Raw genomic sequence first — 14856 nt, forward strand, 5'->3', positions numbered from 1 at the left:
TGCCCCGTCTGCAGGCACCACCACTGCACCTCCCATTCGCCCCATTTGCTGGCCAATGGGAGCTGTGGAAGCAGTGCTTGTGGCAGCCTGTGGATCCCCCTGGCTGTCCCTATGCGTAGGAGCCAGAAAGAGGATGTGCCGCTGCTTCTGGGAGCTGTGCGGAGCTAGCCCCCAACCCCACTCCCCGGCAGGAGCTCGAGAACCAGATTAAAACATCTGAAGGGTCGGATGTGGCCCCTGGGCCATAGTTTGCCCACCTCTGATCTATGGAGCCTAATCAGCTCTGTCTTTAAACAGTGGAGAGGGCAGGTCAAATAGTACTTGTGACTCAGGCAGACCATCAAGCAAAACACCTATCCCCACCCTCTCTCTTGATGCCCTAAATCAGCACAGCCCAAGTACAGTTCCACTGCTGCCCTTTACTCGTACAATAAACATAACAACATTTCATGACCGCCCCCACCTCCCGCATTCAAGTGATTTGTAACCCAACCCCAGCCAAAATCTATCACTTGGGCAACACAGCTCTGTGTGCTGGATACCTAGGTAGATTAGGTGTGACTATAAATACAATCTGGTCCTGAAGCCATTCCCCCCAGCCCCAGCTCATCACTGGCTATCAGGGAGAGCTCATTTAGACTTTGCTTATAAATCATCATTTGAAATTATTAGGTTGGCCAACATCACCAGAATGAATGCACTGACATTGTCATAAAAAACAGCAGCTGTATAAGGAAGCTAGTCTCTGTTCATACTTTTCAAATCCATTATACTTTTTTCAGATACATGTATTTTATCATACATTGTATCTGCTTTTAAAGTGTGTATTAATGTTTCAATTTCAGTTCAAATTTCCCAACAGTCACTACATTGGCAACACTGCATGTAACTAGTTCACAAAACTGGGGGGGTGGAATTCGGGGGGGGGCGGGTAGGGAAATCCCTGGAACCCACAAACCCGACATCAGTATCCCCCAGCCCCTGCCCCCTGTGGTCAGAGCCCCACAGCTTCCTCCAGCTGTGTGGGTTCTCAAGGCATATGGAGCCCAAAGGTCCTTCCCTGTGTCTCCAAGCCAAAGTGGGGCCATGCGCCAACCCCTCTCCTCCTCTTTCCCCCATGGCTGGGTCAGGGCCTGTCAGCCAGCCTGACCCTGCTCATTTGCTTTGTAAATTATGTGTGCTATAGGCCCCACCAATCACTCAGTTCAGTTGCATGCTTGGGCAGCCTGCCCACCGTGGGACCGGCTGAGTGCCGGGCTCCCATGCCAGGGCCAGCATTCACACAGGTGAATTACATCCCACTGGCTGGGGTGGGAGAGTAGGAGCTAGTGGTTTAAGCAGGGGAGCTAGGAACCAGGACACCTGGGTTCTGTGTTGGGAAGCAAGTAGGTCTAATGGTTAGAGAAGTGAGGGCCTGGAAGCCAGGATTCCTGTGTTCTGATCTCAGCTGTACTGCCGTCCCCTCTCTGTGCTTCAGTTTCCCGATTGGTACAATGGAGCTAATGATACTTATTACCCACCTCCCAGGCCTGGTTCTATTCTAGTCTCCCTGGCTCTGATGTCAGTCTGGCATACCTCCATGGAGCCCTGGCCCCTTTGAGGCAAACTCAGGTCCTGCCTCTGTAACCCCCCACCCCTTCACCAGGAGAGCTATTAACCCTTTATGAGTTCGATTTGTGTCAATGCAAAGGAACAAAAAGCCACAAGCAGCTCACGGGGCTCACAAGCAGTTTGTGGCTATTTAGAAAAGCTGGACGAGCACAAGTCCATGGGGCCGGATGCGCTGCATCCAAGGGTGCTAAAGGAGTTGGCGGATGTGATTGCAGAGCCATTGGCCATTGTCTTTGAAAACTCATGGTGATCGGGGGAGGTCCCAGATGACTGGAAAAAGGCTACTGTAGTGCCCATCTTTAAAAAAGGGAAGAAGGAGGATCCAGGGAACTACAGGCCAGTCAGCCTCACCTCAGTCCCTGGAAAAATCATGGAGCAGGTCCTCAAGGACTCAATTCCAAAGCACTTAGAGGAGAGGAAAGTGATCAGGAACAGTCAGCATGGATTCACCAAGGGCAAGTCATGCCTGACTAACCTAATTGCTTTCTATGAGGAGATAACTGGATCTGTGGGTGAGGGGAAAGCAGTGGATGTGTTGTTATTCCTTGACTTTAGCAAAGCTTTTGATACGGTCTCCCACAGTATTCTTGCCAGCAAGTTAAAGAAGTATGGGCTGGATGAATGGACTATAAGGTAGATAGAAAGCTGGCTAGATCATCGGGCTCAGCGGGTAGTGATCAACGGCTCCATCTCTAGTTGGCAGCAGGTATCAAGCGGAGTGCCCCAGGTCGGTTCTGGGGCCTGTTTTGTTCAATATCTTCATTAATGATCTGGAGGACAGCATGGACTGCACTCTCAGCAAGTTTGCAGATGACACTAAACTGGGAGGAGTGGTAGATATGCTGTAGGGTAGGGATAGGATACAGAGGGACCTAGACAAATTAGAGGACTGGGCCAAAAGAAACCTGATGAGGTTCAACACGGACAAGTGCAGAGTCCTGCACTTAGGATGGAAGAATCCCATGCACTGCTACAGACTAGGGACCGAGTGGCTAGGCAGCAGTTCCACAGAAAAGGACCCAGGGGTTCCCGGGGTTACAGTGGATGAGAAGCTGGATATGAGTCAACAGTGTGCCCTTGTTGCCAAGAAGGCTAATGGCATTTTGGGCTGTGTAAGTAGGGGCATTGCTAGCAGATCGAGGGACATGATCATTCCTCTCTATTCGACATTGGTGAGACCTCATCTGGAGTACTGTGTCCAGTTTTGGGGCCCACACTACAAGAAGGATATGAACAAATTGGAAAAAGTCCAGCGGCGGGCAACAAAAATGATTAGGGGGCTGGGGCACATGACATGAGGAGAGGCTGAGGGAACTGGGATTGTTTAGTCTGCAGAAGAGAAGAATGAGGGGGGATTTGATAGCTGCTTTCAACTACCTGAAAGGGGGTTCCAAAGAGGATGGATCTAGACTGTTCTCAGTGGTAGCAGATGACAGAACAAGGAGTAATGGTCTCAAGTTGCAGTGGGGGAGGTTTAGGTTGGATATTAGGACAAACGTTTTCACTAGGAGGGTGATGAAGCACTGGAATGGGTTACCTAGAGAGGTGGTGGAATCTCTTTCCTTAGAGTTTTTCAAGGTCAGGCTTGACAAAACCCTGGCTGGGATGATTTAGTTGGGAATTGGTCCTGCCTTGAGCAAGGGGTGGACTAGATACCTCCTGAGGTCCCTTCCAACCCTGATATTCTATGATTCTATGACCCTGGGGAGCTGCAGGAGTCTGGTGTGCTCCTGGCCCACCTTCCCCAGCACAGGCTCCTGCTGAAGTGCCATGGGAGGCAGAGCCAGAGCCATGGACGTATCTGTGGATATTTATTTGTTTTTTCTAAAGTTAATTCAATATTTCAGGGAAAATTGCCAGTGCGGCCCCAGCAAGAGTTGGGGTACCCCTGCACTCTGCGGCTACCCCTGCACTAGTCGATGCTGCCAGGCCTGGGTGTTTTTCCCACGCGGCTCTCCTTTCCTGCCCACATTGAACACTAGCAATGACTCAGTCCCTGCTCGGGCAGGGGCTCTGGGGCAGGCCCTGTGATGAAGGCCTGTGGCAAGCCCCACCTTTCGGTGACTTTATCACAGAGATCTTTTCTCCCACTGTGCACTGGGCATTTGAGTTAAATCACTGCTGACCCCACGCAGCCGCCAAACAGAGCAGGAGGGCTGGCTGAGTGAAACCCGCCCACTCTGGCTCCTGCTGCCCCAGGGCCAGAACCCCGTCCGTTCTCCAGCCATCCCCAGACAGTCCTGGGAAAACGAGCTGGATTTATTGGGTGAAAAGCCCAAGCAAAAAAAAAAAAGCAGCAACTGGGGCCTCTGTCCCATAAAGAGGCAATAAAGCCAGCTCACCCTCTGCAGAACGGGAAGTGCCTGGTCCCAGCCCCACCTGCCAGGGGCCGGGCAGGGCTCAGAGCTGGGAGGTGCCCCGGGTTCCAATTAAACCTAGAACCGAGCTGGGCAAGGCAAGCCCACGGGGTGGTTTTTCCAGTTCTGCCAGAACCTGTCCCCTCCCCGCTGGCTGAGATTGGTGCGAGCAGCCGCCACAGCACCGTGCCGTGCCTGCCGTGGGGTCATCTCAGCCCCTCGCTGGGGGGCAGAGAGAGGAGGTCCCAGCGCTGGAACCAGAGGTGCTTTCCTAGGCGGCACCTGCAGGGGTCACCCATGCTGCCATTGGAGGCAAATGCCCCAGCTGGATGGTGAATGCTGCTTATTGTAGGCTGTCCTGCGCCCATCACTGTAGCATCTGGGCACTGCTGCTCCCTCTCAGCCAGGCCTGGTGTGAGGTCAGTGGACAGGGGTCATGCAGGAAGCATGTGACACAGACAGAAATAGAGCCCAGGTCCCCTGATTTCCGGCCCTAACCACAGGAGTGTTCTTCCTGTGAGCTTGTGAGCTCTGCTCGGGGGTGTGAAGCACTGACCACGGCCTGAGATTCAGCTGATGGGTCGAGGCCGGAGGGCAAACAAGACTTACAGCCCCTAATGAGGTGCGGCTCACCCCTAGCCGGCTGCGGAGACACCACTCGGAGGGCTGGGCTAGCATGGAGCTCTGACTTGGGGGGCCCTGGGGAGTCCTGGCTGTCACATGCCGGATGATCGGATTCATTAGCTGAGACGTTACCCGTAGAAATGTGAGAAGAGTCCCTGATCTCCGACGGGCAGTGTGTCCTGCCTGGGGAGCGGCCGGTCCCTGGTTCCTGCACTAACAGTTTGATGGTATCAAAACCAATCGCTTCTACTAGCTCGAATGTGCTGGTTCTGATCTGGGACGGACCCACGGTGGGATTCCCAGCTCGGCCCGTCACTAGGGCCATCGCCAGAGAGCCTTGGCAGCCCACCCGCTCCTGGCATCTCTGCATGCCAGGTCCCGGGACCCGCCCTGATGCCCTGGTGGCTCAGAACTGGCCTGAGCCCCACCCCATCCCTTGCTGCTGAGTGGCCATCAGATGGGAACCGCTCTCAGGGACCAGAGGCTGCCTCCCGCCCCATATCTCAGCCTGCGGCTGGGTAAGTCCCCTCCACCATAGCTTGGCATGGGGCCACGTGGGCTGGGGGGCATTGCAGGGCAGAAGCAGTGTGAGGCAGCTCGAGGCACAGCATGGGGGCAGATGGAGCATAGGGAGGGGCTAGGGGCTGCTCTTATTGGCCACGACTTTGCGTGGTCACCCCAAGGGCTTTGCCACCATTGCCAACAATCTCAGCTTGTCCTGGCTGTTGACAAGGCTGGTGCTGCGCTCGGCCCGGTGCCACATGGGAGGCCTGAGGGGGGCTCGGAGCTGCACTTGGGAGGGGCTTGTGCTGTGCTTGGCCCCACAGGGGGTTCTGGGGGGTTCAAGGGGCTCGGAGCTGAATTTGGGCAGGGACTGTGCTGTGCTCGGCCTGATGCTGGGGGGTCGGGGGGCGCTCGGAGCTGGACTCAAGCAGGGCCCGTGCTGCTCTTGGCCTGGAGCAGGGGGGGAAGAGGGGAGCGCAGCTTGGGGCTGGACTCAAGTGGAGCCCGTGCTGCGCTCGCCCTGGAGCAGGGGGGGAAGAAGGGAGCGCAGCTTGGGGCTGGACTCAAGTGGGGCCCGTGCTGCGCTCGGCCTGAAGCAGGGGGGGAAAAGGGGAGCGCAGCTTGGGGCTGGACTCAAGTGGAGCCCGTGCTGCGCTCGGCCTGGAGCAGGGGGGGAAGAAGGGAGCGCAGCTTGGGGCTGGACTCAAGTGGGGCCCGTGCTGCGCTCGGCCTGGAGCAGGGGGGGAAGAGGGGAGCGCAGCTTGGGGCTGGACTCAAGTGGAGCCCGTGCTGCGCTCGGCCTGGAGCAGGGGGGGAAGAGGGGAGCGCAGCTTGGGGCTGGACTCAAGTGGGGCCCGTGCTGCACTCGGCCCGAAGCCGGGGGACAGGGGGGCGGGACTCGGAGCTGGACTCAAGTGGGGCCTGTTCTGTGCTCGGCCCAGAGCCAGGGGGTGCGGTAGGGCGGCTCGGGGCTGGACTCGAGCGGTGCCCTTGCTGCGCTCGGCCCGAAGCCAGGGGGCAGAGGGGCGGGACTCAGAGCTGGACTTGAGTGGGGCCCGTGCTGCGCTCGGCCCGAAGCCGGGGGGCAGGGAGGCGGGACTTGGAGCTGGACTTGAGTGGAGCCCGTGCTGTGCTCATCCCGGAGCCAGGGGGTGGGGTGGGGCAGCTCGGGGCTGGACTCGAGTGGTGCCCATGCTGACCTCGGCCCAGAGCCACATGGCACACGCCGTGGTGGAATATGTTTGGATTAGGCCGGACAGACACACTTAGCAGAGCTGGGTTTGTTTATGTTGCTCCATTTCCCCCTCACGTCAACTCAAAGGCAAATAAACAAATGCCGCCTCCCCAGGATCTGAGACCCCCCCCCCAGCACATGAGCCCCTCCTGGCACTCTAGGCCAACCCGCTAGGCCCACGCTGGCTCCCTCTGCAAAGGGCACAGTCCGGAGAAGAACAGCCTCCTGCCCATATGGGGAAGTTGGCAAAGGGCTGGTGCTCCCAGAGAAGGGGCGCCCCCATGGAAAATAAAGCCAGTGTAGCCTCAGGCTGGGCCCCCCAACAGATCCAGTGCTGACTCCACTGGGCCCTGTGGATGCTCCCCTAGGCTCAGCTGCTCCTCACAGAGAAGGCCCCCGACTCCCTGGGAGCATCATGTCCCTGCCTGGGGACAGCTTTACAGATCTCCCCAGCCAAGCAGATGCTTGAGTGCTCCAAAGCCCACGTGAAGGGATACCCCGGTGACACAACCCTCCCAGCTTGAGTCTCTAGGGGGGACCAAGCCAGCCCCATAGGACAGCACGCTCCCTGATAAGCTAGCAGAGTAACACCAGCACCTAGCAGCAATAGTAGGCACTTACCCTTTACATGGGCCACCCCCAGAGGGGCACACTACAGAAGGCCAGAATATAGCAACAGCATAATTCAAGGTCTCAGCCACAGGGGAGTTTAGAGCTTGTGCCCAAGATGCAGCCACTGAGCATTTACCAGCCACAGGATAGAATGCCAGCCCCAGAAGGCAGGGCGTGCAGACTGGTGCTGAACATGGCAGGGCCCCTGGGCAGGCACTAAGTGTGGCAGGGCTCCCTGGCTGGCGCTGACAGCAGCAGGGCCCCAGGGCAGGTGCTGAACGTGGCAGGGCCCCTGGGTGGGCGCTGGAGGCAGGAGGGCTCCCTACGGAGTTTGGAAGTCTGCAGGCTCCCATGCATTTAATATTAGAAGCAGGCAATGGCCTGCAGAGAGGGGTGGGCCACCCAGCAAAGCCCTGGCTGCAGCCCTACCCCAGCAGCGTTGCAGGCAGTGGCAGCGGATTAGCCACTGGGCCAACAGGGCCTGTGCCCACGGGTCCCAGCTCATTGAGGGCCCTGGATAAATTGGGTCTGGCGCATGAGGGTTTATGGCTATATCTGAGTCTCTGGCATAAATGTGCATGTCCACAGCATCCACATGGAGCCCTTTTGTGACCTGTGCTACTTTGGCCTCAATGAGCCCCAGTGGCAGGCAGTTCCACAGGTTAACGTGTTGTGTAACTCTGCTTTATTGGCATTAATTCATCTGGGAGCCCAAGAGCTTTCGCTGCTTAAAAACAGTCCTAAAGAGAACTCAGCAGGCCTGTGGCACACCGCGGGCAGAGAGCAGTGGGGGAGGTTCTCGGAGTGTGGGGCCAGCCGGATTTCCGTGCTCCCTGCAGCACCCCATGCAGCTGACAGATGGGGGCAGTGGACTGGGGGCTCTCAGCTATGACAAACCCAGCTTAAGCCATGCACGGGACAGAGTGTGGGCTAGCACCCCGGTGCATGCTGGGAAATCACCAGTCACCCCAGCGCCAACCCTGCAGAGCAGGGCCCCTTCCTGCTGCAACGTCCCTTTTGACCACGGGCAGCTGTGCTGTGTGGATGAACTCCAAGCGCCACCTCTCTTGAGGCTTTGCAGGCCATGGCCTGTGGGACAATAAAATGGGGGCAGGGCAGTGGGAGGCAGGATGGGGGTGCTCACTTCCACAAGGGAAGAGGAAGCGGGGGGCGGGTGGAGGGTGCTCAGTTCCACAAGTGAAGGTAAAGTAGGGGGCAGGGGGTGCTCAGCTCCACAAAGGAAGGGGAAGTGGGGGGCAGGATGGAAGGGTGCTTAGCTCCCTGTCAGGGATCCCTCATATTCCTTGGGAGAGTCCCAGAGGCACCAGCGCTTCGTCCTTCTCCCCCATGGGTCTCTGACTGGTTCTTGCAGCTCTTGTCGAACCTTCCTGTGAGTCCTGGCAGCCTAATTGTTAGAGCATAGCTCTGGGCACTGTTCCCCTGCTGCTGAGTGGGTTATTTCACTGGCACTTCTCCCACACTTTGAGCCCTGGCATGAGTGGCAGAGTGCCCGCTGTGTCTCGCCCCCAGGAGCCAGCTGGGTAGCTGGGCCTGAGACGGAAGAGACTTGCCTGGGGTCGGTCAGTGGGGAAAAGAACCCAGGAGTCCTGACCGCCTCTCACTAAGAGAATAGAACCCCGGTGTCCTGGGTGCCAATCTTCACTTCTAACCATCCAAACCCCCTCCCACCCCTGGAACTTGTACTCACACCAGTCAGGCTCGCAGGCTGCGCTGCCCCCTGCTGGCACTAACCATCAAAGTGTGTGACTGGCAGCTGCTGGTGGCAGGGCACTGTGGTGTCTGGGGCTCCTTGGCAGGGGGTGGGAGAAATAGGGTCTCCCTTCCCCAGAGGGGAAGCCTGGCTCTGAGCACCAGGGCTGCTGGTGCCCATGCTGGGGGGGGGGCAGGGGGTTGTCATAGAATATCAGGGTTCAGGAGCCTCTTGCCAGTTGCAGAAGCTCCCCGGGGTAGCCTGGCCCATCAGCTCTCAGGCCATGGCAGCTCCTGAGCCCTGGCCTAAGGGGGCAGCTGGCACCCCCTGGCTACCCCACAAGTTCCATGCCAGGGCTTCAAATAACTCCCTACCCTACTGCCCCCTCCCCTGCTGCCCCATGGCTGGGGAGGGGGCCAGTAAGGAGCTCCACAGGAGGGGAGCCCTGCCCCCCAGCAGACAGAACCCCTCCCCCTTCAGGGCAGAGCCCTAAGCAGTCACCCCAGTCTAACATGGGGGCTTGGCACTCAGCTAAGGGCTGGCTGGGCCACATCTCACCTTCCCCCAGCATGGGGTGGGAGAGGCAGGGCTGGGGCTTATCGCCAGGCCCTTGTGTGACAGCTGGGGCAGGCCAGGCCTTTAGCTATCATTGAATCATAGAATATCAGGGTTGGAAGGGACCTCAGGAGATCACCTTGCCCAACTCCCTGCTCAAAGCAGGGCCAATCCCCAGACAGATTTTTGCCCCAAATGGCCCCCTCAGGGACTGAACTCACAGCCCTGGGTTTAATAGACCAATGCTCAAACCACTAAACTATTCCTCCCCCACAGGCCTGCAGCCAGGAGCCAGGGAGAGCCACAGGGTGTCTGCAGGCAGCTGCCTCAGCGCTGACCTCCTTCATAGCCAGCCCAGCCCTGCCCTACCCCCTGCCACAGCCCTTTGCAAGCACTAGCCCTCCCCTCTGAGCTCCCCTGGCGCCCCCTTCTGGCAGGGAACATGCAGCCTCCGACCCAACACCTGTGCGCTTGCCCTGGTGTTCTTGGGAGCCCTGTGTGTTCAGCTGTGATTGATGCCTCCACCCCCAACCTCAGCGACTGCGTTAAATCTCCTCTCTCCAAACAGCCCCACCGCTCACGCCTGCACCGAGGAAGGAGGAAGTTGCCTCACAGGCTTTGGCAACTCGGGGCTTTTCTCTCTTGCTGCCGGGCCGTGAAGCCCATAAATAGCCAGCGAGCGAGGCTGTGCCGGCAGATCGCTCCAAGCACAGCTGGGCACATCTGCCCCTCGGCTCGGTAAGTCGCTCTGGTTTTTGACCCTCCCGGATGGTCTGCGCCTAGCCATGGGGAGCTGGGCTCATCGTAGTGCAGCCCCTGTGGCTTCGGGTTGTCCAGCAGGAGGCGGTGTGCAGCCACTATTGGCGCTGATCAGATCTGTGAGGGGCTGGGTCACGGACCGCCCTGCTGGGGGAACTCTCCCAGCCAGAGCGGGCACTGTGCCTGGGGCGAGGGAGGGTGGCGCAGGCAGGGCAGGCACAGGGTTTGATGGCAGGCTAGGGAGTGGCTGGGAAACAGAGTGCATGGGAGGGAGAGGGCCGGGCCGGTCTTCTGGGCCTTTCGCTGATTGACAGAGTCCTTGGCTCCTTGCAGCTCATCGGGCTTGGGAGAAGGGGCAGCACTTAGGGTGCCCAGGGCCCATGCTGTCCCCAGTGTGGTGATTCATGGGGTAAGGGGGCTACTGAGGGAGGAGATGGGACTCTAGCCTTTAGCGCCCAGATGAGAGCTGGTGTGGGGGGAGCAGCCCCCAATTCTGGCTGCCAAGCAGGCTAGCTGAGCTGGGGTGTGTGCCGAGCCTGCTGGGCTTCTCCGTACAATGCTTGTTCCCTTTCGCACGCGGCTCTGGGCTCAGGGTGGCTGTTGCTACGGAGCTGGGAGCCTTGTTACCAGTCCCTGCTGCTCACTGAATCCTTTTTGGGGCCACGCCCCCGCCACAGAGCCAGGGCTCTGGCCTCTGGACTCGAGCCCGTGGGCCCTGGTGGGGCGAATGGGCCGGGTCTCGGTGGCTGCAGAGCAAGAGCGATATCTGGAGTAGCTTGCACAAGAGCTGGGGTCTCCTGCACTGCGCCAGCCCTGAGCCCTCTGCGTCAGCTGGGAGACAGAGTCCCCCCCGGGCCAGGCAGCATGTTCCCTCCCCCGAGGGTCACAGACCCTGCCCCCTTGCCTGTGTCTATTCAGACTGAGCTCTGGGGGCAGGGACTGTCTCAGGCTGCGTCTGTGCAGCGCCTGGCATGATGAGCTCTGTGGGGGTCACGTAATGATGCCCTCTGGGGAAAGGGGTGCAGATTCCTGTGCATTCGCTGGGGCGTGTGAGCAGGACGCTTGGCTCCAGGCTGGGCCTCGTTATGCCAGGTCCCCTGACGCCCTGGCATGCCCAGGGCTGGGGAAGGGGCTGGCTCAGTCCTAACTCACAAGGGAGCCAGGTGGGGCCTCACCTGCTCTGCAGACATCTGAGACATCGGTTTCCGTGGAAACGCCCCAGTTAGGCCCAGGATGGAAAGAATGGGGCCGCGTTTGATCTCCCTTCCAGGAGGCTGCCAGGGGCCTGTGCTCGCTGGTGCCTCATTCCAGGGTCCTGCCCGGGCCTGCCTGGGATCCAGCATCTGCTCCCTGCTCTCCCCGCCCGGGGCAGCGTGGGGCCCGGGGCTGTGGCTGGAGGGGAAATGGTGCATCGCAACAGGAGCCTCTGTCACAGACTCACGGGACTTGTGCTCTTTCGGCTCCATACGGTCCCGGGGGTGGGGGGGGAACTCCCTTCAGTGCGACAGCCCTTCTAGGGTGTCCACTCCCTCCCAGGGGATAAGCCCCTCCACCTCCTGGAACTGCACCTCTCTGGGCCCCCTCAGGGAGTCCACTCGCTCTGGATCCCTGGGGCCTCCACTCCCAGAGGGAATAATGCCCCTTGGTCTCTAGACCGAAGCGAATCTCAGCCAGCGTAACACAGGAGGGTTTATTCAGCATCTGAACATAGCACAGGAAACTCTCAGGGCCTCAGGCCTGGCCTCCCTCAGCCCAGCACAGCTAGGTCTGTCCCACATCCAGGTGGGCTCTGGCTGTTCTCTCCTCCCAGCCCAGAGACCCCCTCCTTCCAGCTGGGGTGCCAACAGCTCCTCCTCTGTCCTTTGTCTTCTGTCCCAGGCAAACAGGTGGCTGGGGCCCTCTCTCTTCCGTCCTTTGTTCCCCTCTGGCTGGAACTGGCTGGTCAGGTCACTGGGGTCCTCTCTCCTCAGCCCATTGTCCTTCCACTGGCCAGAACTGGTGATCCTCTTAGTCACCAGGTTGCCAGTTATTAGGGTTCCCCATCTCCAGGCCATTGTATGGGGGTCTTAGCTGCTAGGCGAGGTCACACCTGATCCTCTGCAACAACAACCCTCTCCCATCACCTTGTTGAACATGCAGCATACAGGGAAACTGAGGCACACACACACGCTATTCATGTAAAACGCTACAAAAATCCCCAACTTCGTCACAGCCTCCCCGGCCAGCCGCTGAACAGACATGGAGTGAGAGAGACTCCCTCCCCGCAGAGCTCACAGTCTGAACAGGCACAAGGGGAAGGGGAAACTGAGGCATGGGGAAGGGAAGTGACGTGCCCATGGGCACCCAGCAGGCCAGTGGCAGAGCTGGGAACAGAGCTGGTCCTGAGTCCCAGCCCCCATGGCCTCCCACTAGGACATGCTGCCTCTGTAACTATACAGCCATGTCAGAGCGGTTAGGCCCTGGGGAGGGGTCTGGGTCCCAGCTGTGGGGAGGCCAGTCCAGCCCACAACAGCCAGGAGAGACCCCTGTGTTTCTAGCGGCCCGATGCCTGTGAGTCAAGATGGGCTCCCAGCCCCAGATGGTTTAATAGGAGGATCTGTGCCCCACTTCTCTGCCCTCCCTGCCCCCCACTCCTCCATCCTGCCTCTCCCCACCCCCACCCCAGCTCTGCCTCCCCTCCCACTGCTCTCCCAGCCCTCTCTGCTTACAGCTGCCTTTGGGCTGGAGCTGAGCCGAGCAGCTCACCCTCCCCAGACCCAAGGCTGCTTGGGCTCAGCCAGCTGGGGTAAAGGGGCAGGAGCCCTCCGGCTGCCCTAACTCATGCCCTGGCCTGGGTTTTGCTGTGGCTGGCAAATGGAGCAAAGGGATGTCCTGCCCTCCTGCCTCTTCCCACTGGCCCAGCCCAGGTGGTGCCCCCAGCCCTGGTGATGCAGCCCGTCTGTACCTCCCCAGGATGCTTTGAATGTGTGGCTGATTCTGGCTCAGCTGGAGCAATGAAGGGTGGGGTTCGTGGGGCAGGGGGTTATGCTTTGCCTGACCCCCTTTTCTTTTACTTCAGTTCCTAGAAGCCGAGGAACTAGGCCAGGACCGAGCTCCAGGACCCGATCCCCTCCCTGAGACCCAGCCCTCCCCCTCCTTGAGATGATGGCGAACGTCACCATGGATAACTTCTCGTGCTATGAGGCATCCATCGTGGGGTATCGCTACGTGGCCGTGACCTGGGGCGTGGTGGTCACCGTGGTGGGCACGCTGGGCAACGTGCTAACCCTCCTGGCCTTCGCAGTCGACGCTAAGGTGCAGACCCGCTTCAATCTGCTCATCGTCAACCTGACGCTGGCCGACCTGCTGTACTGTGCTGTGCTGCAGCCCTTCTCCGTGGACTCCTACCTGCACCTGCACTGGCGGGCCGGCCCCAGCTTCTGCCGCGTTTTCGGCATGCTGCTCTTCGTCTCCAACTCGGTCTCCATCCTGACGCTCTGCCTCATCGCCGTCAGCCGCTACATACTCATTGCCAACTCGGCCCTCTTCAACCGGGTCTTCTCCCGCCTGGGCGTAGGGCTCGTGGCCCTGGGCACCTGGGTCCTCGGCTTTGCCAGCTTTGCCCCGCTCTGGTCCGTCTTTGTGTTAGTTCCCAAAGTCTGCACTTGCAGCTTCCACCGCATCAGGGGCCGGCCCTACACCACTATCCTGATGGCCTTCTACTTTGTGGTGGGCCTCAGCTGCGTGGGCATCTTCTACTTCCTCATCCACCGCAAGGTGAAGGGGGCGTCCCACGCCATGGACCGCTACAAGCTGAAGAAGGCCAGTGTGAAGGGGGCTTACGTCGCTGGGGCCAGCTCGACCACGCCGGGCCAGTTTGTGGAGCTGGACAGTGGCGTCGACACGGGTGTCTCCCAGCCCTCCAGCATCTCGGAGCAGGGCCACACCTCCAAGACGCTGGTCACGGACAATGGCTCAGCCTCAGCCCCCACCCCAGCCCCCGTTCCCGCTCCCACGGCTCAGGCCCCGGCGGTGCCCAAAAGCCTGCCTTCCCAGCCCAAGGACAGCAACAAGGAGTTCCGGAAGGTCACCCGCATGTGCTTCGTGGTCTTCCTCTTCTTCGTCCTCAGCTACATCCCCTTCCTCCTCCTCAACATCTTTGATGCCAAGAACCGGGCGCCCACAGCGCTGCACATGGTGGCCGCCAACCTGACCTGGCTGAACAGCTGCATCAACCCGGTGCTGTACGCCGCCATGAACCGCCAGTTCCGCGAGGCCTACACCCGTGTCATCTCCACCATCTCGCGCTGCCTCTGGTGCCTCTGAGGGCTGGGGTGGCAGGGGGCAGGGCTGCCCTTAGGGGGACCCCATATCCTGTCTTTCCCCAGGGGAGGACATTGGACCCAAGCACGGACTCATACCGGATGTGGCTTTGCCCTGCCCTGGTGCCTCCTGCTGGTGGCAAGAGGAACTGCCCTGTCTCGGGCAGGGGTGGGGGTGGCAGGGGCAGGTTGGTGCTGAGCCCTGCCCCACGTGGGCAGCCAGCGCTGCCTTAGCAGAGTGCCAGCATGGACTGTCCCTTTACCCACTGTCCTTGGCCCAGTGAGGTGGTGGAGGCCAGCTAGGCCCTGCCATCCCTGATTCACACCCTGTCATTTTTCTAGCACTGCCGCAATAAACGGATCCCTGTGTATCTAGTATCGGCTGCATTGCCTGTTCCCAGCCAGCGGACGAGCCCCCCCATCGGCCGTGGGGTGGGGGGACCTGGGGCTGTGGCCGACCATAGATCTGGGCTGTGTGCGGATCCAAGCACCAGGGCGGGGGGAGGGGGGATATTAGTGAGGTCCTGGGTTGTTCTAGGTCCAACCCACCCCAAGGCCATACCCCCCACCCCACCCCCTATCTATCCT

The 14856-nt window shown here is 59.6% G+C and overlaps 1 protein-coding gene across 1 annotated transcript; it reads left to right on the forward strand.

The window, feature by feature from the left end:
* The first annotated feature begins 13030 nt into the window (after positions 1-13030).
* Positions 13031-14637, forward strand: GPR84 (G protein-coupled receptor 84). Its single transcript, XM_030558383.1, has one exon. It carries the CDS (start codon positions 13109-13111, stop codon positions 14270-14272), a length of 1164 nt encoding a protein of 387 aa, XP_030414243.1. The 5' UTR covers positions 13031-13108; the 3' UTR covers positions 14273-14637.
* The last annotated feature ends 219 nt before the right edge of the window (positions 14638-14856 follow it).

Source organism: Gopherus evgoodei, chromosome 3 (assembly GCF_007399415.2).
Source record: "Gopherus evgoodei ecotype Sinaloan lineage chromosome 3, rGopEvg1_v1.p, whole genome shotgun sequence".
In the NCBI taxonomy this organism is placed as follows: Eukaryota; Metazoa; Chordata; order Testudines; family Testudinidae; genus Gopherus; species Gopherus evgoodei.

Excerpts from the sequence above, each read along its gene's own strand:
- GPR84 (XM_030558383.1), top strand. The coding sequence starts at position 13,109 with ATGATGGCGAACGTCACCATGGATAACTTCTCGTGCTATGAGGCATCC.